This window comes from Terrapene carolina, unplaced genomic scaffold, assembly GCF_002925995.2.
Source record: "Terrapene carolina triunguis isolate 2854851 unplaced genomic scaffold, T_m_triunguis-2.0 Scaffold120, whole genome shotgun sequence".
Taxonomy (NCBI): domain Eukaryota; kingdom Metazoa; phylum Chordata; order Testudines; family Emydidae; genus Terrapene; species Terrapene triunguis.
In genome coordinates this window covers 4229264-4255518 of record NW_020664471.1, presented here as the reverse complement: position 1 = coordinate 4255518, position 26255 = coordinate 4229264, and the positions used below count along the sequence as shown (strand labels likewise).

The 26255-nt window shown below is 42.7% G+C and overlaps 1 protein-coding gene across 1 annotated transcript in view; it reads right to left on the bottom strand.

Annotated features, from left to right (window-relative positions):
• EML4 (EMAP like 4) overlaps positions 1–25509 on the bottom strand; it is a 266824-nt gene extending 241315 nt beyond the window's left edge. Inside the window, exon 1 of the mRNA XM_026652568.2 lies at positions 25227–25509. Within this exon, the coding sequence (XP_026508353.1) occupies positions 25227–25251 (25 nt within the window). The 5' untranslated portion in view covers positions 25252–25509. The remainder of the gene's footprint in view (positions 1–25226) is intronic.
• Between the last annotated feature and the right edge of the window lie 746 nt (positions 25510–26255).

The following is a 26255-nucleotide window of genomic DNA, read 5'->3' as shown; positions in this document are numbered from 1 at the left end:
TTATGAAACACTTAGAGGAGAGGAAAGTGATCAGGAACAGTCAGCATGGATTCACCAAGGGGAAGTTGTGCCTGACTAACCTAATTGCCTTCTCTGATGAGATAACTGGCTCTGTGGATGAGGGGAAAGCAGTGGATGTGTTATTCCTTGACTTTAGCAAAGCTTTTGATACGGTCTCTCACAGTATTCTTGCTGCCAAGTTAAAGAAGTATGGGCTGGATGAATGGACTGTAAGGTGGATAGAAAGCTGGCTAGATCGTCGGGCTCAACGGGTAGTGATCAATGGCTCTATGTCTAGTTGGCAGCCGGTTTCGAGCGGAGTGCCCCAAGGGTCGGTCCTGGGGCCAGTTTTGTTTAATATCTTTATTAATGATCTGGAGGATGGTGTGGACTGCACTCTCAGCAAGTTTGCAGATGACACTAAAGTGGGAGGCGTGGTAGATACGCTGGAGGGTAGGGATCAGATACAGAGGGACCTAGACAAATTAGAGGATTGGGCCAAAAAAAACCTGATGAGGTTCAACAAGAACAAGTGCAGAGTCCTGCACTTAGGACGGAAGAATCCTATGCACTGCTACAGACTAGGGACCGAATGGCTAGGTAGCAGTTCTGCAGAAAAGGACCTAGGGGTCACAGTGGACGAGAAGCTGGATATGAGTCAACAGTGTGCTCTTGTTGCCAAGAAGGCTAATGGCATTTTGGGCTGTATAAGTAGGGGCATTGCCAGCAGATCGAGGAACGTGATCGTTCCCCTTTATTCGACATTGGTGAGGCCTCATCTGGAGTACTGTGTCCAGTTTTGGGCCCCACACTACAAGAAGGATGTGGAAATATTGGAAAGAGTCCAGCGGAGGGCAACAAAAATGATTAGGGGTCTGGAGCACATGACTTATGAGGAGAGGCTGAGGGAACTGGGATTGTTTAGTCTCCAGAAGAGAAGAATGAGGGGGCATTTGATAGCTGCTTTCAACTACCTGAGGGGGGGGTTCCAAAGAGGATGGAGCTCGGCTGTTCTCAGTGGTGGCAGATGACAGAATAAGGAGCAATGGTCTCAAGTTGCAGTGGGGGAGGTCTACGTTGGATGTTAGGAAACACTATTTCACTAGGAGGGTGGTGAAGCACTGGAATGCTTTACCTAGGGAGGTGGTGGAATCTCCTTCCTTGGAGGTTTTTAAGGCCTGGCTTGACAAAGCCCTGGCTGGGATGATTTAGTTGGGAATTGGTCCTGCTTTGAGCAGGGGGTTGGACTAGATGACCTCCTGAGGTCCCTTCCAACCCTGATATTCTATGATTCTAAGAGGGTAGCTGACTGGGCCCTCCCCACCACAACAGAGCTGAAAGGGGCAGGAAGGAGAACCAAGGAGATACAGGGATATTCCCAGAGTTTGGAATTTCTTATCTGGGATTCCCCAAGTCTTAGGGTACGTCTATACTTACCTCCGGGTTCGGCGGTAAGCAATCGATCTTCTGGGATCGATTTATCGCGTCTTGTCTAGACGCGATAAATCGATCCCGGAAGTGCTCGCCGTCGACACCGGTACTCCTGCTCCACAAGAGGAGTATGCGGAGTGGACGGGGGAGCCTGCCTGCCGCGTGTGGACCCACGGTAAGTACCTTGTAGTTCGAACTAAGATACTTCGACTTCAGCTACGTTATTCACGTAGCTGAAGTTGCGTATCTTAGTTCGAACTGGGGGGTTAGTGTGGACCAGCCCTTAGATTCCACACATTAAGGGGAAGGCAAGCAACCCTGTGGGCACTCTGCAAGCTACACAGGGGTGCAGGACCAGGGGGCTGGTAGCCACCAGCAGAGCGTGGGTCTCCCCAGCAGGCAGAATGTTACAGATCCGACACCTTACATCCAACTCAGAGAAGGAATTTAGTGTCAGCGGCCAAAGGCCATTGAGAGAACTCCCCCTGAGAGGATGGGGTATGCAATATAGTGAGGTAACTGACACTGGGGAAACTGACCTATAGCTTAGGATGAGTGTGGCCAAGACCCCAGCCAAAACGGGGCGGGAGGGCGCAAAATTGGGGCAATTGAGGCACAGCTCAGGGTGGCTGAAGCCAAGCTCCCTGCAGATAGTGAGAACCAAAATTGGGGAAATGCAGGCATAGTTCAGGGTGGCTGCCAATGGGAACTGGGGAACCAAGTTTGGGGAAACTGAGGTATGACCCAGGGCAGCTGTGGCAAAGACTTCATTGGAAATTGGGGAAATAGGTACAGACCAGTGTTGCTGCAGCTAAGACCCCTGCCAAAATGGGGAAAACTGAGACACAGCATCCAAGGTATGTGCAGCACCTAGAAGGCTGCGGTCTGTGGCAGGGGCACAACCTTGATAGTGGGGGGCACTTCAGTCAAGAGACCCTGACTCACAGCACACACTGAGGCAGGACAGAGAAAAGAAGTTGTGCATTAGTCCAAAAGAGGGGAGATGGTTTCCTCATAAACATGCAGCTCAGGGGTAGAGACAACCCCCCAGAAAGCATGTCATAGCAAGGGAGAAGGAGGTATAAGTACCTTCCCCACCTGATGTGGCATAACTAGGCAACATACAACATTTTACTTAAGACCTGCTTTGCATGTGGTAGGCCACCTGGATGCAATTTTTGTTTGCAGCAAGAGTGGATTCAAAAGAAAATACAAGCCTGTTGACTTCATTGCACACTGGCTGGTAGGTTAGGAGTACTGCCAGCAAGTGAAATACAGAAAGCTCACTCACCGACACTAGCCCCGCTTGTCTGGAGACAAGTTAGAGACAGGCAAGTAGGTATTCTATTAGGGATTCTAGTCCCTGACCGGATACCTCAGGAAGCCTGGTTCTTTATTGACTATTCTGTCTTAATGCAAAGCAAATAGCACCTTGAATATTCAGATGTATATTCGGGTGGGGCGGGGAATTTACTCTGCTTCACTATCACGGTTAATAAGGGGGTCGACAAAGAAGGTTTACTGTAATGGAAATTGGTGCTAATCAGAAACAGAACCTGAGATTCTGATCTGAGGTGGGATTCAACCGTATCAATTCAAGTGCCAATACTGCCCCAGCATAACTAAGTTGAAGCAGAGCACATGAACAGTAGCAATTTCTAAAATATTATCTGTTTACTCTTTTTTTTTTAATTCTAAAAAAGAAATGCAATTAGACTATTTTATGGACTGGTCATTTGCCAAAAATTAGGTTTTGGACCATATTCATCTTACATTAAAAACTAGGGTTACCATCCGTCCGTATTTCCCCGGACATGTCCGGCTTTTGCGTCTCTAAATAGCCGTCCGGGAGGAATTGGTAACAAGGTTAAAATGTCCGGGGTTTTTTCTCCCTCGCCTCCCTCCCTCCCTTCCTTCCATGCAGAGTGCGGCTGCTGATTGGGCGGCTGGGCCAACTGACCCACTCCCATTGGCCTCCAGCAGCCAGAGCCCTCCCCTGCTCCCCCCTCCCTCTGTCTGCTGCCCTGTGTAACACACAAACCGACCCACCGGGCAGAGTATTTTGCAAACACATGGAGCCAGAATGGTAAGGGGAGTCGGGGGGCGAGGGGGGCAGTCAGGGAGCGGGGGAGTGTTGGATGGGTCCCCGGCCTCCACCTGCCAGGCCCCCTTCTTGCGTCTCATCCCCCCCCCGTGGACCCCTCCCGCCTGCCTCTCCCTTGTCTGCTGCCCCCGGGTCCTAGTGTCCCCCATCTACTAATGGGAAGACAGGCTGCCCTTACCCTACCCTTCCACCCTAGCCCTGAGCCTCTCCAACGCCCCAAACCCCTCAGCCCCAGCCCTCATCCCCCACACCCTAATCCTCTGCCCCAGCCCTGAGCCCCCTCCTGCATCATGAACCCCTCATCCTCAGACCCACAGCCCTCACCCCTGCATCCCCTCCTATCCCCAAACCCCCTCCCCACACCCCCCTCCTGCCCTCAAACTCCCTCCCAAAGCCTGCACCCCCTCCCTTTGCACCGCCTCCCACCCCCAAACTCCATCCCAGAGCCTGCACCCCTCCTGCACCCTAATCCCCAGCCCAGGACCTGCACCCCAGACCTCTTCCCCACACCCAACCCCCCTCCCAGAGCCTTAGGCAGGTGTGTGGGGGGGGTTTTCTGGGCAACACCAAAATTTCTACAACCCTGCCACCCATGCGAGTGGATAAGGGTCGGGGCAGTCAGGGGACAAGAAGCAGGGGGGGGTTAGGGTTCTGAGGGAGGCAGTCAGGGGGTGGGAAGTGGGAGGGAGTGGATGGGGGCGGGGTGGGGGCGGGGCTAGGGCGGGGCTCCCCGTGTCCTCTTTTTTGATTGTGGAAATATGGTAACCCTATAAAAACAGAAGTGATATTAGAAGTAGCTGATTAAACTCTTCTTCTACAGTACCAGTTAATCATCATAACTGTGGAAGTGATTTTAAAGTTTCACTTTAGGGAAATGTGTTATCTGCAACATCTTTTGCATGTGACATGAAAGATGCTGACTGTTTAAAAGGCTTGCAAAGGCATCAACAAGATTTCAAACAAATAACTTTCCCAGAATGCATTACACAATGATCAAGAACCAACTGCCTTGAAAAGTAACAACAAAGAACATATTTGTACAATTAAATTAAATCATAAACACTTGAAAATAATGGCCAACAATATAATGAAAGGGTTTAACTCCGCAATACAGACACATAGCTTCAATAATCCAATTAAAGAACACACAAAAATTGCAAAATATTCATGAGGAGTTACAAAGGCACTTTCTGTGTACAGCTTAAAATGTATAAGTAGAATAAGAACAAAACTGTTCTAAATTAGTTCTGAATTATAAAGGCCAAATGCTGTCATAGCACAAGTCCATCATGAACATCTAAAGGCAGAGTTCAGTTCCCAAAAAAGGAGTTTGGGAAACACCAATTTAGCTTGAAAACAAGAACAGTTTTGCTGCACTCACCATATTTCCTGAGACCTATTTTATCATGTCTGTTTATATCAACTTTCAGCTCAATTGAAGATATTAGGGCAAGATGATAGGCCCTTCTAAACAATTAAACCCATACATATTTTTGAGTTCTCCCTTCAGCAAAAAAGGGTCCTGTACATATCTTTATGTTACATAATATGTACTGCCAGACTGCTGTGTATGCATGTTGCAAGGAAGCAAACTGACAATTTCCCTTTGTCATTTTATCTATAGTTCTGAAGATGTCCCTCTACAGTCTATAAAAAGAAAGCAGCAAACATTGTCAATGCACATTAGACTCAGTGTCAGCATCTGCAAGAACAGCACTAATAGGGAACCCAAAATCCATTTACCTGCAAATGTAGCTGCTTAAACATAAAAAAAAAAAAAAAAAAAACTTTTGAGATTCTACAGTATCACAACTGACAAATCTAATGGTCCAAAAGTCTGAAGACAGAGAGACCAAGCTATGACTTAAATGAGAATGGCTTCCTTTGATTGGTAAGCTCACTATACATGTATAAATAGGGGGCAAAAATTTCTAACACACAAGGAAAACCTAAATTATTTAAATAATTAGAAAATTAAAAGCCTGTTAAACCTGAAGCTGACCTACCTGGAACTAAAAAAAAGCATTTACAATTTGTATATAGGGACTGCACATGAATTGCCATTTTATACTGAAGTCATGATAAAGATCTCTCACAGACAACCAGAAAAAAAAAAATCACAACTTGAGAGACACTTCTGGATAATTATATCAACAGGTTTCTGCCTATTATCTATGCCTATAATTTTATGAACAGCCTCAGGAAAAGTTTTAATTTACACAAAAAAAATTTTTTTTAAATCAGCTTTTGGTAAGAAAGAAAGAAGAAATGAAGAAAATATGGCACCAAAAATTAAATTTTGCAAATTTTCCAGTGGAAACAGACATCTCACCACTAGCAGTAATACCTGAAAACTGCTGAACACTGGAGCAAAAGTTTTAACAACTGTTAATATTAAATTGAAAATATGAAAGATTTGTCATGAAGGACTATACTGGTTCCATACAGTCTAATCTGGTACCCATTCCTGGAGCCATATATTAAGGCCTTGTCTACAAAACAGAGTTTTGTTGGCAAAAGGCAGCTTTGGCGGCGAAAAAGTGGAGGTGTACACACTGCAATGTCACTTTTGGTGACAAAACTGCCCTGTTTTGGTGATAAAATAAAACCACTTCTGTTTATTCCTCTCTTTTCTCCTTGTACTTTAATATACAATCACTACAGACACCCTGTAGAAGTGCACATCTCTGTACCTATAAACACTATGCATGTAAACTGTGGATCTAGCCAGATGGTTAAACAGCCACCAGGAAAGAATAAAAACAGTCCTTCATGCCACCCTAAGGGCTTTTTTCCTAACAGTTTTCAGAGTGCAGCATTCAATAATGTTTTATGGCCAGAATTTGAACAGGAAAACGAAGGACTAAAACCTTAACCAATGCTGACTAGGTATGAAGCCTCCTCCCATCCATGCCTGTCCCCCCAGCTATCACCCCAAATGTTTAATAAGCAGCAACACTTCTGGTCTGGGTAAGGAGTTGTGTTCAATCCTCCTCAACCACAAGCACTATGGCCACCATGAGATGTTTTAAGGATGGGGAACAGCAGGTTGAAAAGCAGGGAAGAAAATATGGAAGATTATTAGAAAATGACAGGGATGCCTAGGATGTCAGTCCAGGAGGAAGAAGGGGTGGGGGGGCGGGAAAGATACACGGGGTGTAATCCTGGCTCCATTGACGTCAATGAGAGTTTTGCCATTAACCTCAACATGGACAGAATTTTACCCACAAACTCTGATACTGACATTTAAACAGAAGTTGGTGGTATTTTTCTCAGTCTCATACTTAAAAACTGCCAAAGTTTAAGGAAAAATGAAAATTTGACTTTCCAGCATTCAACGTCTCAGTCAGAGTGCCTGGACCATATACAAAACTGGCATGAAATTTAGTTCTCCTCCTATTCTGAATTTATGGTAAAATTTCAAGGGGCAAAAAACACCTCATTTAAACCTGCTCTCTTTCTTCATAGCTGGGCTTCTTCCTCCCAGTTATGCTAGTTTTACTATTCTCAAAAGGCAAAATGTCTGTGGCTTAGTGCATACACATGCTGCAGCTGTTTCTGGGCAATACTGTCCCACAAGTTTCCCCTCTGCTGTAACTCATTATCTGTCATTTACTTTTGCCTAGAAGCCCTATTTAAAATCAGAGTATCCATTATCTACAAGCACTGTACGTACACATAGGAAGAGAGTTCTTGGTGCTTTCATAACTGCACAACTCTGAAAACGTTACTATGTATACACCAATTTAAAACAAAACAAAAAAACACAAACAGTGCTACACAGCTCATTTTTTTTTTTCCAATCGAGAGGTTTCACTACTTAAGTATCTGACAGTTGAAACCTATCACAAAAAGTTTCCACCAACCATTCCTCGGGGTTTTTCTTTTTCAAAAAACGCAAATTCAATCTTGATTTCATCATCACAACTTAAGTCTCACACACACACACACACACACACACACACACACACAGAGAGAGAGAGAAAGAGAGAAACGTTCTAAGTGCTGCTGAAAACTCACTTCATTTGATGTAAAGTTAACCACTACTAGCATCCTTGCCCCCCCAAAAAAGAAAGTGAGCATCTGTTTAAACATTGCCCTACTATGCATGCCACTGGCAGATTATCTCAATAGTAGAACAATGTAAATTTGCTAGAATGCTTCAGGTGAACCATTATTTTCAGGATTTAACAATATTCACAGGTGTAACTGAGACTAAATCAGAAAAATCTGTAATAAATTCAGATTAGAATGCTGAGTTCATAGAGCAAATGAAAGGATTTTGCTCTATGTGAGTTTGCACCAGAGTTACCCTGGTAACATTACTTTACAGATACCAGCAGAAATGCTATTTGGATCTACATAAAATCAGGGTGGTAGATCGTAAATGTGCATATTACCTTTCAGATTGGTGAGCATCTCCATTGTTCCATAAACTCCCTCACCTAGCTTTTCAGTGGCCCTGTTTCAGAAGAACAATTACAGTCTGACCTATAGCTTAGTAACAAGCTCCTACCTACCCCTGGTACTGCCTCTCTCAATGTCCAAATTCATATTTTTCCCCAAAGCACCTACTAATAAATGCCCCAATTACAGTTCTGAGACATATTCAGGTTGCCTAAAGAGAATATTTTGTTGTTAATCTGGCAACAAAAAGAGGTGCAAAATAATACAGTAAGTAGAAACAAACATGTGACATTAATACTATGTAAAGCATTGCTAGACTGGTACTTAACCTCAGTGACAAAGCAGAGCTTAAAGTACAACTCTATTCTGAAAACGGAGTATGTAAAAATTGCATCTTAACTGAACCTTAATAGTTCCGATTAGGAATTCAGAACCATATCTACTTACTTGAGTGACAATACTAACTTTTTACCCATTAGCCCTGCAGAGCTAAGCTTCAATGAGTCGATTTCTCTTCCTTTTTATGCACCACAGAGTTTTTACTTAGTTCCAGTTACACTTGTGCAAACCTACTGAAGATAATTTGGAATTACTGAGGGCTATATCTGGACTTTATTACTGGTGACAACGCACAAGATGGAAGGAGCCATGCTTGATTCTCAGAACTGAGTCTCATTTTTCAGGGGTGGAAGCAATATAATTTTAAACTGAGCATTTTTTATACGGAACTCACTGAGACACAAAACATGGGACCCAATGATGCCAATTGTACAGGGTCATTTTGGTAGCAGAACCACACTTTAAGATCCTTTCAAAAAAAAAATCACCTGTAACAGAAGAGTCTGGGTCATACCCACAGCTCCAATGTTGTCCAGGCTCCATGCCCAGAAAGGTATGCAACATCAGAGCTCTCCTTTCTTACAGCCTGATTCTGGCTGGGTTCTAGCAAATGTTAATCTAAATTAGCTTGTGGTATTAAGTTATCACACCCTCACCACCAAACCAAAATAGACATTTTCTTTATTATGTTTGATCATTAGACGACATTTCTGTCTGAATACTATGTTTCTAAATAAAGAAATATCCAAGCAAAATTCCCTGGGGCTGTATAACTCCTCTAATCTACACCATGTCCCTTTTCTTCTCCTCTCCAAGCCTTGCACATATAATCAGTGTAATACATTTGTTGGCTGAAGTCTCCAAAAATGTTATTGAGTGTACTTCATTACAATGCAAATACAAGTAGGCATTGTGCAGACAACACAGCTCAAAATAAAAAAAATTAAAAAAAAATAAAAAAAAACTTACATCCCATAAGATAATAAATAATAGTTATTCGCATCCTCAACACATTTATGCTATCAATTTTTATATGAAAAGCAACACACTGCAGAATGAACTGCTTGAGTGTAATGATTTTAAAATTTATTACACTACTACTACTAAATAACAATTTTGAACTGGGAAAAAAATTATATATAATATACAAAGACCCTTCCTCAGGTTTTAAATGAGGTAATTAATTAGTAATGGTTTCTAAGAAGACATCACATTTAGATCTGTGCAAATCCCAGTTTGGTTCCAAATGGCTTTATGAATTTTTCCATCAGAACTGGTTTGCATGGGAAAGGTTCAGACCACATTTTAATCTCAAAGAGAAACCACTGGCCAAGTTTATTATTCTGCATTGTTTTTGGAGTCTCACATGAAATCATGCTGGTTCACACAAGTTTGTTGATAATATTCACATAAACAGGCTAGACCTGTTTGAGGCACTGTATTTGAGGGCCTGATGAGTTTACCGGAAGTTAGACAAAATTGCATTTAAAGACCACGATGTGAGGCTATAACTACAGAACTCCTGTGATAGCAACCCCCCTAACACTAGTGTCACAAAAGAAAAGGTGCCCTTTACACATGAGTGGGACATCCACACCATATCATCATTGAATTCTGTGGTTGTGTTCCATGTCTATTCACAAAGTGGACCCTTCTCTCAATGATACTAACACGGCTATTATGAGACTTGTACTTGACAGAGGACTGTTTTCTCAGGATAGACTTCACCTGAGTAGGGAGGGAAATAGACTTCTAGGATGGAGCCTGGCACAACTGATTAAGAGAGCTTTAAACTAGGAATTTGGGGGAGATGGTTGGGGGATGTCCAGGTAATCTCCACGCCGGATTTTAACATTGAGAGGGAAGAAAACGAAGTAAGAAAGGATACAACCATGGGTAGGAGAATGGACATAAGGAGGAAGGGTAGTGTAGATACCAGTCTAATAGGTGATACTGGCGGTAGAATGTCTGTGCCAAATCGGGTAAAGAATGTGAGCGAAGCCAAACAGCAAAAATTAAGATGTTTGTACACAAATGTGAGGAGACCAGGTAACAAAATAGAGGAACCAGAGTTACTGGTGCAGGAAGTGAAACCAGATGATATTGGGATAACAGAAACATGGTGGAATAGTAGTCACGACTGGAATACAGGTATTGAAGGGTATGTGCTGTTTAGGAAAGACAGAAATAAAGGCAAAGGTGATGAAGTAGCATTGTATATCAATGAGGAGGTAGACTGTAAAGAAATAAGAAGTGATGGAATGGATAAGACAGAGTCTGTCTGGGCAAAAATCATATTGGGGGGAAAAAAGCTACTAGAGCCTCCCCTGGGATAGTGCTTGGGGTGTGCTATAGACCACCGGGATTTGATTTGGATATGGATAGAGACCTCTTTAATGTTTTTAATGAAGTAAATACTAATGGGAATTGTGTGATCATGGGAGACTAACTTCCCAGATACAGACTGGAGGACAAGTGCTAGTAATAATAATAGGGCTCAGATTTTCCTGGATGCGATAGCTGATGGATTCCTTCACCAGGTAGGTGCTGAACCAACAAGAGGGGTTGCCATTTTAGATTTGGTTTTGGTGAGTAGTGAAGACCTCATAGAAGAAATAGTTGTAGGAGACAACCTTGGTTTGAGCGATCATGAGCTAATTCAGTTCAAACTAAATGGAAGAATAAACAAAAATAGATCTGGGACTAGGGTTTTTGATTTCAAAAGGGCTAACTTTAAAAAATTAAGGAAATTAGTTAGGGAAGTGGATTGGACTGAAGAACTTGCGGATCTAAAGGTGGAGGAGGCCTGGAATTACTTCAAGTCAAAGTTGCAGAAACTATCAGAAGCCTGCATCCCAAGAAAGGGAGAAAAATTCATAGGCAGGAGTTGTAGACCAAGCTGGATGAACAAGCATCTCAAAGAGGTGATTAAGAAAAAGCAGAAAGCCTACAAGGAGTGGAAGATGGGAGGGATCAGCAAGGAAAGCTATCTAATTGAGGTCAGAACATATAGGGGTAAAGTGAGAAAGGCCAAAAGCCATGTAGAGTTGGACCTTGCAAAGAGAATTAAAACCAATAGTAAAAGGTTCTATAGCCATATAAATAAGAAGAAAACAAAGAAAGAAGAAGTGGGACCACTAAACAGAGGATGGAGTGGAGGTTAAGGATAATCTATGCATGGCCCAAAATCTAAACAAATACTTTGCCTCAGTCTTTAATGAGGAGCTTAGGGATAATGTCAGGATGACAAATGAGAATGAGGATATGGAGGTAGATATTACCACATCTGAGGTAGAAGCCAAACTCAAATAGCTTAATGGGACGACATGGGGGAGGGGGGGGGAGATAATCTTCATCCAAGAATATTAAAGGAACTGGCACATGAAATTACCAGCCCATTAGCAATAATTTTTAATGAATCTGTAAACTCAGGGGTTGTACCATATGACTGGAGAATTGCTAACACAGTTCCTATTTTTAAGAAGGGGGCGGGGGAAAAGTGATTCGGGTAACTACAGGCCTCTCAGTTTGACATCTGTAGTATGCAAGGTCTTCGAAAAACATTGAGGTCAATGGTAATTGGGACAAAATACAACATGGTTTTACAAAAGGTAGATCATGCAAACCAACCTGATCTCCTTCTTTGAGAAGGTAACAGATTTTTTAGATAAAGGAAATGCAGTGGATCTCATTTACCTCGATTTCAGTAAGGCATTTGATATGGTTCCACATGGGGAATTATTAGTTAAATTGGAAAAGATGGGGATCAATATGAAAATTGAAAGGTGCATAAGGAACTGGTTAATGGGGAGACTACAATGGATCGTACGGAAAAGTGAACTGTCAGGCTGGAGGGAGGTTACTAGTGGAGTTCCTCAGGGATCGGTTTTGGGACCAATCTTATTTAATCTTTTTATTACTGACCTTGGCACAAAAAGTGAGAGTGTGCTAATAAAGTTTGCGGAGGACACGAAGCTGGGAGGTATTGCCAATACAGAGAAGGACTGGGATATCATATAGGAAGATCTGGATGACCTTGTAAACTGGAGTAATAGTAATAGGATGAAATTTAATAGTGAAAAGGGCAAGGTCATGCATTTAGGAATTAATAACAAGAATTTTTGTTATAGGCTGGGGATGCATCAGTTAGAAGTAACAGAGGAGGAAAAGGACCTCGGAGTATTGGTTGATCACAGGATGACTATGAGCCGCCAATGTGATATGGCCGTGAAAAAAGCTAATGCGGTCTCTGGATGCATTAGGCGAGGTATTTCAAGTAGAGATAAGGAGGTGTTAGTACCATTATACAAGGCACTGGTGAGACTTCATCTGGAATACTGTGTGCAGTTCTGGTCTCCCATGTTTAAGAAGGATGAATTCAAACTGGAACAGGTACAGAGAAGGGGCTACTAGGATGATCCGAGGAATGGAAAGTCTGTCTTTCGAAAGACGACTCAATGAGCTTGCCTTGTTTAGCCTAACCAAAAGAAGGCCGAGGAGAGAGATGATTGCTCTCTATAAATATATCAGAGGGATAAATACCAGGGAGGGAGAGGAATTATTTAAGCTCAGTACCAATGTGGATACAAGAACAAATGGATATAAACTGACCATCAGGAAGTTTACACTTGAAATTAGATGAAGGTTTCTAACCATCAGAGGAGTGAAGTTCTGGAAGTGGGGGCCAAAAGACATATCTGGCTTCAAGACTAAGCTTGATAAGTTTATGGAGGGGATGGTATGATGGGATAGCCTAATTTTGGCAATTAATTGAACTTTGACTATTAGTGGTAAATATGCCCAATGACCTGTGATGGGATGTTAGATGGGGTGGGATCTGAGTTACTACAGAGAATTCTTTCCTGGGTGTCTGGCTGGTGAGTCTTGCCCACATGCTCAGAGTTTAGCTGATCACCATATTTGGGGTCGGGAAGGAATTTTCCTCCAGGGCAGACTGGCAGAGGCCCTGGGGGTTTTTCGCCTTCCTCTGCAGCGTGGGGCATGGGTCACTTGCTGGAGGATTCTCTGCACTTTGAAGTCTTTAAACCACGATTTGAGGACTTCAATGGCTCAGACATAGGTTAGGAGTTTGTTGCAGGAATGGGTAGGTGAGATTCTGCGGCCTGCGTTGTGCAGGAGGTCAGACTAGACGATCATATTGGTCCCTTCTGACCTTAAAGTCTATGACTCTATGACCTTCCCAATTAGCTGTGCTAGATGGAGAGGATACACAACAGCATCATGATGAAATGCTTTACAGAGAGCTGGGTAAGTTAGATCAGACTTTTTTTTTTTTTAAAGGAACTATGGAGTTTTGTTTGTGTGTTGATTTTTTTTTAAAGAAACTTAAGCATTTAGTTTTGGTTTTTACTGGCATAAGTTTTAGTTCTTCACTTTTTTTAAAAAAAATCACCAGCAAAAACAAAAAGCAAACAAGCTCTTGAAGTTCTTTTCTTTAAAAAGCCACCCTAGGAGTTTCTTTAAAAACTAAATGAAATTAAGAAAATAAACCAGTTTACTTAAATTATCCATCTTTCCCTGTAAAGTGCTGCAGAACGAATACTGTGCATTTGTTCAGGATAGCACCACCTCCTCTAAGGATCTCAAAGCAGTCTATGAACATAAACGAACTTAGCCTCACAACACTCCTGTGAGGGGAGTCTATATTATTCCCCATTTTTATCAGATGGCGAATGAAGCACAGTGACGTTAAGCCAAAGTCACCCAGAGTCTGTTCAATTTTCTGAGACAAGATCAGCTCACCAGTAGCAACTGGAAGCCTTTCCCTAGTCATCGTGGAAGCGTACGCCAACAATTGCTGCAGAACTTCAGCTTCCCAATTATTGGTTGTGAAGAGAAACACAAACCATTTTTAAAAATCTGTGCAATCTCCCTAAGTCTGAAGATATCTAGTTTCAGTGACCCAGCTGCTGCTCATACCTTTGCTTAGGTGCTGCAGAGCAGCATGAAAAACACTGATAGGTTTCACAGCAGCAACAAAAACCTGATGACTCATCGTCAGGGCCGGTGCAAGGATATTTTGCGCTCTAGGCGAAACTTCCGCCTTGCGTCCCCCCTCGCCCTCCGCCACCCTTCACCCCGGAGCATCGCTTATTATAAACTTTCAAAAATGAATACTGCATAATGTGGCATTGTTCATTAGAATTAATACAAGGGGGTCAGAGGAGATGATCACAATGGTCCCTTCTGGCCCGGGGGAACCTCTGAGCAAGGAGGAGGCTGAGAATGCCCCCAGCTCGCAGGGTCTCTAAACGTTCCCAGGCTCTGAGTACTTTGCCCTCCGGGGGAGACCCAGGGGGCAAGGAGGGTAGAGCCGGGCTCTCCTGGGGAGCAGGTGAGGATCTCCCTAGGGATCAGGGCCGGCTCTCGCATTGGCACAGTGCCACCGGGGGGGGGGTGTCGGTGTTTGGAAGCAGCACCTGCGCCAGCCCTTTCCCCTCCGTCGCACTGCGGGGTTTAGTTTCACTTTCCCTCGCCCCAGGAGGTGGCTGCGCCCAGCCCCAGGCGCAGCCCGTTGGAGGGCAAAGCTCACCTGAGCTCAGGACCGCGTCCTGCCTCCCCCAACGGCTCCGTCCCTCAGCCGTGCTGGTCGCCGCACCCGGCCAGCCGTCTCCTCCTTGCTCCACCGCAGGCTCCCACTGACCGTCCTGCGCGGCGCCCCTCGCTGCGGGGGCGGGTTTGTTATGGAGGCCTCGCTTCCCGCCCTGCCCTGCTCAGCTGACTCCCGTGACGCCGGACACCGCTTTTTGGCGCCCCCAAATCTTGGCGCCCTAGGCAGCCTCCTAGTGGTTACACCGGCCCTGCTCATAGCAATATCCACCCAGTCCCACTCCTTCTGGGATTGCTAGGACCACTGATATCACTAGCCACACTCCACCTCCAGCCTCCCCCTCTTGCACTCCCCATTAGCTCAGCACCTGCAACGAAACTATGCTGGCTTCCTGCCTCACATCTTCTCTTCACCCCAATTCCCCTTGCCCAGTACATCATTATTCAGTTTGGCCCACAGGCTAAACCCTCTGCTGCTGCAGCATTTTTATGTGGGGCTTATGCTCTACCTACAAAACAAAGGTAATTAATATTTTACACTTGGAACAAGATAATCATGAACATTGTCCTGAAGCACTAATGTTTTTAAACCTTCCTCCATAATAAATGTTTTTCTTTTAGAAAACAGCTAAACACATCCTGCATTTCTCAGAAACAAAGTGAAAATGGCTTCTGCTAACCCTCCTGATGGCTCAGCCAAAGAGGGTCCCAGGATAGATACCATGCGACTTTTTACACCAAATAAAGCTATAGCTTGAAATGCATCTGCATACAGCAGCTCCAGAACATTTGTGGTATGCAGATAAAGAATAAACAGTTTGCATCCAGTCTGGTTGAAAAGCTTGCAGACCAAAAAAATATCTGAGCAAACCACTGCCAGTTGGCAGGTTAAATTCAAATCAAGGCAGATTTTGAGCACAGCTTAGGTTCAAGTCAGCTCTAATTTCTGTAGATTCATCAAAGCCTAAAATAATGTATTCCATTAAAAAGATATTAAAAAAAGAATGAAGTTTATTATAAAGATGTTTTAAATTAAAAACATTTCACTGCCCTTAAGAAAAAAAAAAGTTTTACTTGGTAAAGATGAGTCTCTTCAGCCTAAAGCAAATGCAATACTGCATTATTAATTTAATGTGCAGAAATTACCAAGATCCTATTTATGTAAGAAATACTATCAAGTCTAAACAAGCTCGATAAATGGCTTTATTACTCAGGGTTTTTAATGTGAAGAAAAAAAATAAGAGAACTCTACAAAGCTCTCAAGCAGATTTTTTACATTTGGAAAATGAAGGACTATTTCTCCACTCCTGCCCCCACTCACATATGGTATACCCTCACTCATACATTTGAAATTCAGTCCAGAAATTCTGGGAAACAAAGATACACAAGTTATAGTCCCTATCCTGCTGCAATCAGATCTGTGCACACACTTTCACAGATACGAATCCGATTGAAGGATTGGGGACTACATTTGTGACATTTAAACCTTTTCTTTTAAACAAGTTACTAGTCACAGACATAAACTTTTTAAGATACAAATGATTTCTAAACCTTTAGAACATCAGTGGAAACAAAGCAATTTCCTAAACACAATCTACATTCTAACTGTGTTTATTACCACCTCAAAAGCTTAAATATTTAAAACAAAACAAAAATTCCTGTCGAGTTCTGTTTTATTGGGTTTACAAATTCTTTTTCTGCAATTCTAACTATGGATTAAATTAATATGGTGGGTTTTATTTAACTTGTGCACTAGATTCTAAAAACCAAGAGGACAGCTCTAGATATAGTAGTTGTTAGTAGATCGCTGCTGTGAAGTTGCCAACAGGACCTCACAGCTCCCTTTTCTAGCTTTGTCTTGTAACTATAATTGCACTAAGGACTGGATTTTTTTATTTCTTATTCATACACTATTAGAATTTACTGTATTCTCTACTAAACCATAATTTTAAAGAGACATCTTTTGGATTTAAAAAATAAATAAAAAAAACAGCAGTAGGAAGCACTAACTTTCCACTGGGTATCTCCCACCCTGTTCATGAAATACGAGTTTGGGGGAGGGGGGGGAGAAACGTATAAGTTGTAGATTTTCATACCTGAAAGAAAGTTATTATTTAACTTTCTGAAACAAAAAAGACACAAACATCCAGTAAGTTTTACTACATTCAAATGAAAAGTTTAATCTTGCTGTTCTCATTTTTTAAGCTTCTAATAGTATTCCCATTGCTCCCCTTTAAAAAGAAGGAATATACCAAAGGGTTTCATCAAAGCTTCAGTCCATATTCTTAAAGTGTTCTTTCTGGGATTCTTATAAATTAAATAGTAATAAATGGCAAAGACTTACCCACCAATATTACACCTATAAAATGGTCTTTTGCTCTAGAGGGAGCCCACACATATAAATTTAGCAAAGATCTCAGGATTATATTTTGTCTAGAAGTATTCTTTCACCACAAGTGGGTCACACCAAATATATGCAAGAAATGTAAAATTCCAGCCATCTTTTTTTCTGTTCTACATGGTCAGATCTCAATATCTATCACTTCTGGGAAGGAATTTAGTCAGCTGTAGCATGGATATTTCAGTGCACAATTTCATGTTAGCCCAAGGTTTGTCTATTACACATAAAACCAAGAGGTAATTTAAGATACGTATTACAATTATAATGGATGTGGTTAATTCTTGGTCTCTGTACCCACCCTAGAAAACTGAATTGCTTATATTAGAAACCACTGACCTTATCCATGCCATCAGTTTTTAAACAGAACTCTTAACTGAAATCAATGTGGTGTTCCAATTAACCATATGTTCAATGAAAGTTGACTTATACTCAACAAGAAATCTCTGCAGATCAGTGGAATCTTGGTACATGCCTACCAAAGGAGAAAATAAAGCTTTATCTCCCATCCTCAGTGGAAATGAAGGCAGATTAGGAAAATCTTAGCCCATCTTACTTAATCATCATTTTGTATGTTTGGGATTTTCAGTTTAGTAATACATGCATGTACTTGTACTGCTCTGCCGTTAATTAAAAGTACATACTTTAAACACACACATTTTAAAACAAATCCCACAGAAGTCAAATCTGCAGTGACCATGGAAAAAAATGAAACCAGATAGAACTTGGGTGCAGTGCAGGTCACCAACAGAGGAGAACGTACCAGAATTCCTACTTGCTGCTTCAACAAACAGTAGCACAGCCCTGGAAAGTAGAACTGAGCAAAAAGACAAATCAGATCTGGTCTCCAAATGTCAGAGTAATTGGGGAACCAACCAATGAGTAAGGAAGTCCAAAACATAGCTATATTTAGCATACAAATTCTACTGCAATAAGTAGGAAAGAAGAAAGACCCCCTGTCTAGAAAAAGAGCTACTGCATCCAACTAATAAAGATGGATTGGTTTGGGGAGGCTTAGAAGGAACATTGTTACATTCACTGATGGCACGTAGCATAAGCAGCTATTACAACCAGCCAAAAGGAGAAAGATCTTAAATATAAAAAGAGGTGGAGGAGGAGAATAGAAAGGCTTCATGTTCCCAGACTTAGCTATAAACTCAGGCCTGAAATCTTTCTCCCCTTTCTCCTTTTGAAATACTGCTTTTGTAGCTGACTTGATTTCATACACATGCACCACTTCTGCTAGTAATGATTCCCTGCACTATCAGCAGCGTCTGATAAAAGGTATCGTTCCTAGATAGGCTATCAGAATGCCCACCTCAAGGTTTCTTAAAAGTGATCTATGAATCCAAAGTGAAAAACAGCAGCATTCACATGGTTACCACCTTGCTCAGAGTACTCTTCCCCTTAGTAAGCGTCAGAAAATGCACTCTCAATTGGAATTCTATGATGCCTTAAAAACAAAACAAATAAACTAATAAAATTACAATGTGACACTACACTTTTTCCCTACACAATCTGTTACACAGAGTAACTAATGCAGAGACAATAAAACTGGATGAGTGGTAGAGTAATTTAACCTAGTTATCAACTAGTATTATGAATTATTAATATATAACCAAATGCAAATAAATTAGAAGTCATAACTGAAGTTTTGAAAACCTAGCTGTTTATTTGGTGATTCTAATCTGCTCTTTCCTAAACAAACTTACTTTCAAAACCAGTATCCCTGCTGGCAACATTTCACATTAGATGAAACACATGGACCTTCAAACTCACCAGCACAGGGCCGCCCGGGGGGGAGGAGGGGGCAAGTGGGGCAATTTGCCCCAGGGACTCCCACGAGAATATAGTATTCTATAGTATTGCAACTTTTTTTTATGGAAGGGGCCCCCAAAATTGCTTTGTCCCAGGCCCCTTGAATCCTCTGGGCAGCCCTGCACAGCAGGCCACATGCTCTAAATTAAGCTCATTTTAACACTTTCTCTGCAGTATGTTAGGAGCAGGTACACAGGAAGTATATCCTTAGCACCCTTGAAGGCATGATACTGCCCTTATTAAGAAAAAGGATTAGAAAGGACCACCTGATGCAAGTGGGAGAAGGAAAAAAAAAAAAAAAAACCTTCAGTGCCTGCTCCAAGCCACACTAGGAAGAGAAACTGAATTGCTTTTGCATAACAAGGACTACCACTAGGGGTCTCACTATAGGTTACCAGCAACATAACTGGCAACAATATACATTTTAACAAATGTGATAGAATCCTTTAAGAGATTTGTTATTGCGCTATTCTCTCTCAATTTTCTCTTACAGACAACATGATATACAACCTCAATGAATTTTTTTTTAATTATTATGTCTTTGAATCTAGGTCTTCCCAGAGAATTAAATCCAACACATAGTTATGCTCAAATCAAAAAGTATTGGGCTCGGGAGTAAGAAACTGACTTTAAGTAGAACAGTAATTCTCTGGAGTGTTCCAGACGTTAAGTACTCTTCTAAAGAAAATATAAAATAACCACACTTGGGTTTTTTTTAAAAACAGAAGTTTTACTTGCCAGCCATTCCCAACACTGTATATTTACTGCACAAAAGGTCACTTTTGCAACATACAGTCATTTTCTCAGTTGTTTGATATAATGAAGGATGGCTACTTCCAGCCAATTAATTCCTATTTTAACAAAATGGGACTACCTCAGGGTGTCAAAAAGCCACCAACTCTCTTCTTTACCAGTGTGACTGACACCTGCTGGTATCAATCAAGTTAACTTTTCTTTGTCAAACCATAATCCTGTTCTGTCCAGGTTTTCATTTTTAAGGAAGGTACAACTCATCAGCCCCTGAGAATAGGATGGAGTGATTCCTCAAACAAAGGCCCAGCAAATGAGCTAAATCAGCGGTTCTCAAACTGTGGGTCGGGACCCCAAAGTGGGTCGCGACTCCATTTTAATGATCTCGCCGGGGCTGGCTTAGATTTGCTGGGGCTCGGGGCTGAAGCCCAAGCCCCACCGTCCAGGGCCAAAACCAAAGCCCGAGGGCGGCTGGGCTCAGGTTACAGGCCCCCTGGCTGGGGCGGAACAAGCCCTTGGGCTTCAGCTTTGATCCCTTCCTCACCCAGGGCAGTGGGGCTCGGGCTTTGGCTCCCCAACCTGGGGCAGTGGGAATCAGATAGACTCAAGCTTCGATCCCCTCTCCTGGGGTTGTGTAGTAATTTTTGTTGTCAGAAGGGGGCAATGAAGTTTGAGAACCCCTGAGCTGAATTGAACTTAGTAGTAGTACCAACAATAAAATTGCTAGCACACCCACACACTCACTTCAGAGGCCTAGAAGGGGGAACATCAAAAATGTAGCAATTTCTGCCTCCATACACCTGCCCATATAGATGGTGAACAACCTTTGCTGTAGTTCTACTCATTTTCCACCATACTCAGCCCAGCCACAGCAGAATGATAACGCACATTCTTCTAACAGTACCTTCACTAAGAGAGAGTGCGCAGGGGGACAGTGACCATTTCAACAAATGGCGCTTCTCAAATCTAGCAGCTTCTTCCAGAGCATCTGCTAGCTTAGCACAGCCCAAGATGGCCTTTAGTGCAGCCAGGTACACCAGACCCTTGCTCTTCTAAATCAACAAAAGGCGCATATCTTTGGTAATCAGCTATGTATACTAGGAAGGGGTGGCAGCAGGCAATTAAATATCAAGATTTTCCAGTCATCTTATATGGCATAGGGAATGGGGGAAGAAAGAACAAAAAAGGAGGAATTAGAGCAGCAAACATTTGGCAGCTAACTACAGTCTATAATGCTATCACCCATTTCTGCTATTTAGTGACAATATGTGGTAAGAGTACAGGTATCCAGATTCCACACACATATTATGGCCCTTCATACATCACTTTCTCATGAATTTCTCCAATTCTCACAAACAGTAATGGCTATCCTTCCTTCTTGTTCCCCTGAAAGATATATTTGTGTTCATCTATTAGCTGTAACACCGCATTACTTATTCTTTTGGTTTGCTTTTCAAGGGACTGATTTAATCTTTTTGTCAAAATATTTCCAATCTTCCAGTGAAGGGTTCATTGACACTTCAGGGCACAGAGCACCATTCAAGAGCTAGAATTAATAAGAATGTGAGAATTCTTCATTTTATTTTTATAGGATACCATTTTGTCAAAGCCTCCTTTGTTGGAGGGATCTTGTTGAAGTGTTTTATACCATATTGTTATAACATGCTAAAGACATTTCTGTGTCATAAACAACCCAGTCCTGATTATACATCAGGCCCAACTGCAAGACAATTAAATCCAAAATGCTTTGAAGTTCTGGCAGAGAAGAAAAAAGGACTTCAGTATTCTGTTCTATAAGGAAATCAATAATTGCCTCAACTGTGGAAGTTAATTTGTAATATATGGATTTTTTTACTCATGTTCAGTAATATACTCTCTTGCGTGTTACGTACAATGTTGTATTTATCCAGATCTCAACAATAATTTTTAAAATTACATATAAAAATGGGTTTCTTTGATCTGTTTATGCTCATGAAAGTTTCAACAAGAAAGCCAAAAGAAAACAGATGAGTAAAGTCTTTTCAACTTCAAGAGACATGTTAGAAAGTATTTCTGCCTGTGCTGGAGGGCACAATCTGTAATAACTTTTTGCCTTCCCGATAATAATGACAGGCCCCATTATTAACAGGACAACTTGCTCTGCAGCAAGCATGCTTGGCTGGTAGAAAACACACACACACACGCGCGCTAGAGTACTTTTACTCACAGAAATCTAAGTAAATTTCTATACTCTACTCCAAATTGAGTAAATTTATGACCTTCCTGAGACAGAAAACTACTAATGTATACTGTTTTGATGTTAATTGGAAGCGTTCAAAATCTCAAACAATATACGTATCATTGGGTTTGGATTACCAGCAAGTGCAACAATCAATCAATCTTAGTCACACAAAAAAACAAAAAATATGCAGCATGACTCAAATGAAAAACAAGGTAGTTATATAAAGCATCATACTTCAAAGCTAAAAATTCTAAGAATGCCCTTTCCTCAACCAAAGCCTAGAAAACAGCTGTAGGTCAATGCTCACTATAAAAAAAAAAAAAAAAAATCAAAGACCAATTTACAATGGATGTAAGATCACATTATGTGTAATTAAAAAGTAGGCATGTTGAACTGTGTTCAGCCCTCATTAAATTTTAATAAAATCATAATCACTGTTTCCTGACCAAACAATGGTACAAATCAGGGGCCAAATCCTGCAACCCCTTACTCATGCAAGCAAGCCTTATACATGCAAGTGAGGCCTATAGGACTACCCACATGGATAAGGATTATTCATGAAAGTAAGATGCTGCAGGATCTGACTGCAGTAGAATTAATGCCTTACAAACACCAGTGTCCACATAGCAAAATGGCACTTTTAGAACCTCTTTCACATATTTTTTTTCTTATGTCAGGAAATAAAATGTAAAAGCTTTAGGCATGCTGAGGTGGGATGGCTAGCACTTCATGTGTTAACACAGTACTGGTACTCTTTGAAATGCTGATCAACTTCACCACTGGGGCAAAGATGCTTATAAATATTAACTGTATTATATTTGCATGTGTCACCCAGAGGCACAATTTTTCCTGTTAAAAATGGAAACAGAACCCTTATAATTTTCCTCATGTGTCACTTTTTGATCATAAGGCATACAATGACCATGAAAAGTATTCAAGAAGGAATAGAGTATACGGCAGAGAGCCAAATACATAATAGCATACTGTTAATTATGGTTACCAGTTTGGTTCAAGCAGTTGCCCAAAATGCCAGAATAGACATTTCAAAAATCTAAAAGGTCATAATCACACTCAAAAGCATTTAAATAAGTATTTTTTTCTAGAAAACTGAGAAAGATTTTCTAATTATATGGATTTCACAGTAGGACTGTAAAATTGAACTAAAAATCTAATGTTTATAGGGAGAGACCTATCATACCACAAAAGGTAGATTTGCAGGAGTTCTCCCTATCACAGCTTTTGTCATGGAATAGATGCAACTGCAGTGAAAAAGAACAAACTTTGTGTTTAGGTACTGCAAATGGACTTTTATATGGCATTATGAAAAAAAAAAAGTTGAAAAATATTTATATATTATTATTTGCACTTTTCGACCCGTAAAGGTGTTCATAATATGTACTGTTGAAAAATGTTAAATAAACTATCCTGAGTCGCCATATTTTTGAATAAAATCAAAGTATATTCTATAGCTAGAAACATACACAATACTTATTCTAAGATTTTTAGAATACCAACAACTTTTAAAAAAAAACACATTTGTGAAACTATTTTACCTTTTATTGTTACATGTAACTCCTAAGAGGATGCATGACTGTGAGAAATAAGGGGAATAATCATATTTTGACACTTCTTTGTGTATATTCAGTAGACCAGATTCTCAATTTGCATAAATTGTTGTAGCTCAGTTGAACTCAATGGAGCTATGACAGTTTATACCAGCTAAAGATCCCGCCAAGCATTTCTCCTCTAAGTCATCTGGGACCCAATCCTGCAAATGTACTTTACCCAGGCACAGGATCCTTCTGCACAGTGCTTATTGCAGGATTAGGATCTTGGTCAGTTTCCTCTGGGTGGGTCTTTCACACAGCAAAAAGAGAGGGGGGGAAATTAACATGAAAATGTTACTGTAAAACCACAAAAAAAATGGTAGAGGAAGAACAATGGGGCAAGCCTACCTGAAACTACTTTTAACTCCTTGCATCAAACTGACCAGATTTCAAGTTGGTGTCTCTTTAAAGAGGAGTGTATTCTCACACACATAACCAAAACCAAACATTTTCTTCTTTCAGTTGCTGACCTATCCACATTAATTTTACCATGACTGCAATGTGAAAGATATATTTTACTCAATAAAACATTATTTCCTGAGAAACTTTCTAGTTCCCTTTATTTTGCAAGAAACAACTAAACTGCTGGTCACACATGGGTGAAATTCAGGCATTTAGAATGTATGCAGTTAACCTAAAAATTGCTAACAGTGAAAGAGCTTCACAATACTTTCTGATCAAGAGCCAATCAACGAGAACACTGGAGGCTGTAACTCTCGGATTTTGCACACTTCTAGCCACTGTTCCCAAGGAGAGCTGTGTGTGATACAGAACCCGGTATAAGCATAGAACTGTTGATGAAAGGCAGATTCATTAAATTCAGGACTGAAAACATGGATTTGGGCATAATCTGGGGAGTGCTACCATAATGAGAGTGAGGTTCTCTTCCCCCGGTTTCTGAATGAAGCGGCTCCCCTTCACCCCCATACTATTCCCTCACACTAAAACATGCCCCAGATGCCATCCGCCCCAGAGGAGCTCCCGTGAAGGCAGAGGCCAAAGCACCTGCCTGGATGTTGTGGTTGGCAAAGAAGCTGCTAAGCAGGCGGCGACCCACACTCCAGCCTGACCACCACGCCGGCAGCTTTCGCTCCTTCCCATCGCCCCGCTGGCGCGGCTCCCCGTGCCCACAGCCCCCCACCACGGCACCTGGCTTCCACCCAGCCAAAAACTAACCATCCTCCGCACCCGAAACGGGGGGGCGGAGCCCCACGTTTTATAGAGGCTGGTTCCACCTGCGTGTTTCTGCCCGGCTAGGATTTTAAGCGGATTCGTGACTGTGCAAGTGAGAACAGAGATCTCGGGAGGATCTTTGCTTGACAGCTGCTAAAGCAAAAAAAAAACAGTAACACCCTGAAGTAAACCCCGCAGTCCCCTTTCAACCCGCATTCAGGCAGCACGTGGGACCTGAAGGAGACTCTTGCACTTGCTAAAGTCCACCCCGGGGGAGGGAGGGGCTATCACCCACAAGGGCAGCTTTACAGCCCCGCCGCTGTGTGGTGTGCAGGGTGCGTGCACTGGGGCGGGCCCCCCGCCCCGGACTTTCCCCAGGAGTTGGATGCTACAGGCTCCGCCACTTACCCAAACTGCCGGCGAAACCGTCCATTTTGTGTCGGGAGAAGCTGGGGTCCGGGACCCCGGCGAAGCCGCTCGCGCTCGTGGAGACGGTGGGGGAGGCAGGTTCATTCACCCGCAGAGCCGCGGCGGCTGCTGCTCCGCGCCGGGCTCATGAGCCGCACGCGCTGGCTCCCGGGGATCCCCCAGGCTCCGCGGCTGCTCCAGCGCCCACTGCTGCTGCTCTCACTCGCCGCCGCCGCCGCCGCTGCTGCTGCCCGGGCTCAGTCACAGCTCCGCGACCCAGCACCGCCGCTGCAGCTCCAGCTCCTCCTGCTGCTGTCAGTCCCGCCCAATAGCGCCCAGTGCTTTCGTGCTTCCGACTCCGCCTCAGTTGGCAGCCAGGGCTTCCCCTGAAGGCTGAGGAGCCCGGCGGGAGGGGAGCAGGCCGACCTCCCTCCCTCCCGAGCCTGGGCGAGGGGCTGCTGTGCCCTGCAGGGCGTGAGCCTCAGCTGCCCTCGCCGCGACTGACTGGTGCAGGCCTCCCTCAGGGACCTGCCTGGCTCTGTCTAAGCAGCACTGGTACAGCTCATTGCCCCTAGGCACAGGTGCACCTCGCCGTGTTTGTGCTAGAGCATTACAGTGGCTCTAGGCACTCACTTCCTTGTCTTTGGAGCCCTGCTGACTCGGGAGCACCTGTTTTTTGATTTGCACGGTGCCCTACCCAGGTGAGGTGCTCTTTACAGAAACCTGGTGCTGAAGAGCTTATAACAAACAACGTTCTGACAAGGACCAGACAAAGGGGGAGGGGGGAGAAGGATGCCTCAGGAGACATCACCCCTTTTTATTCACTTTATTGCCTGAATCATTATTGATTATTGCTGCAGATATATGAGTTGCTGTGTTTCAACATAAGGTAGACATCTCATTGTGTCTGGTACTGGTGTCTTCATGTACCTCATCTCTATTCACAGCAGGCACTTCAATGAGTCTATGCAGAATGCTGATTCCCGGCACTTAAGCACATCATCTTGAGGCACTTATGCATCTCCTTGT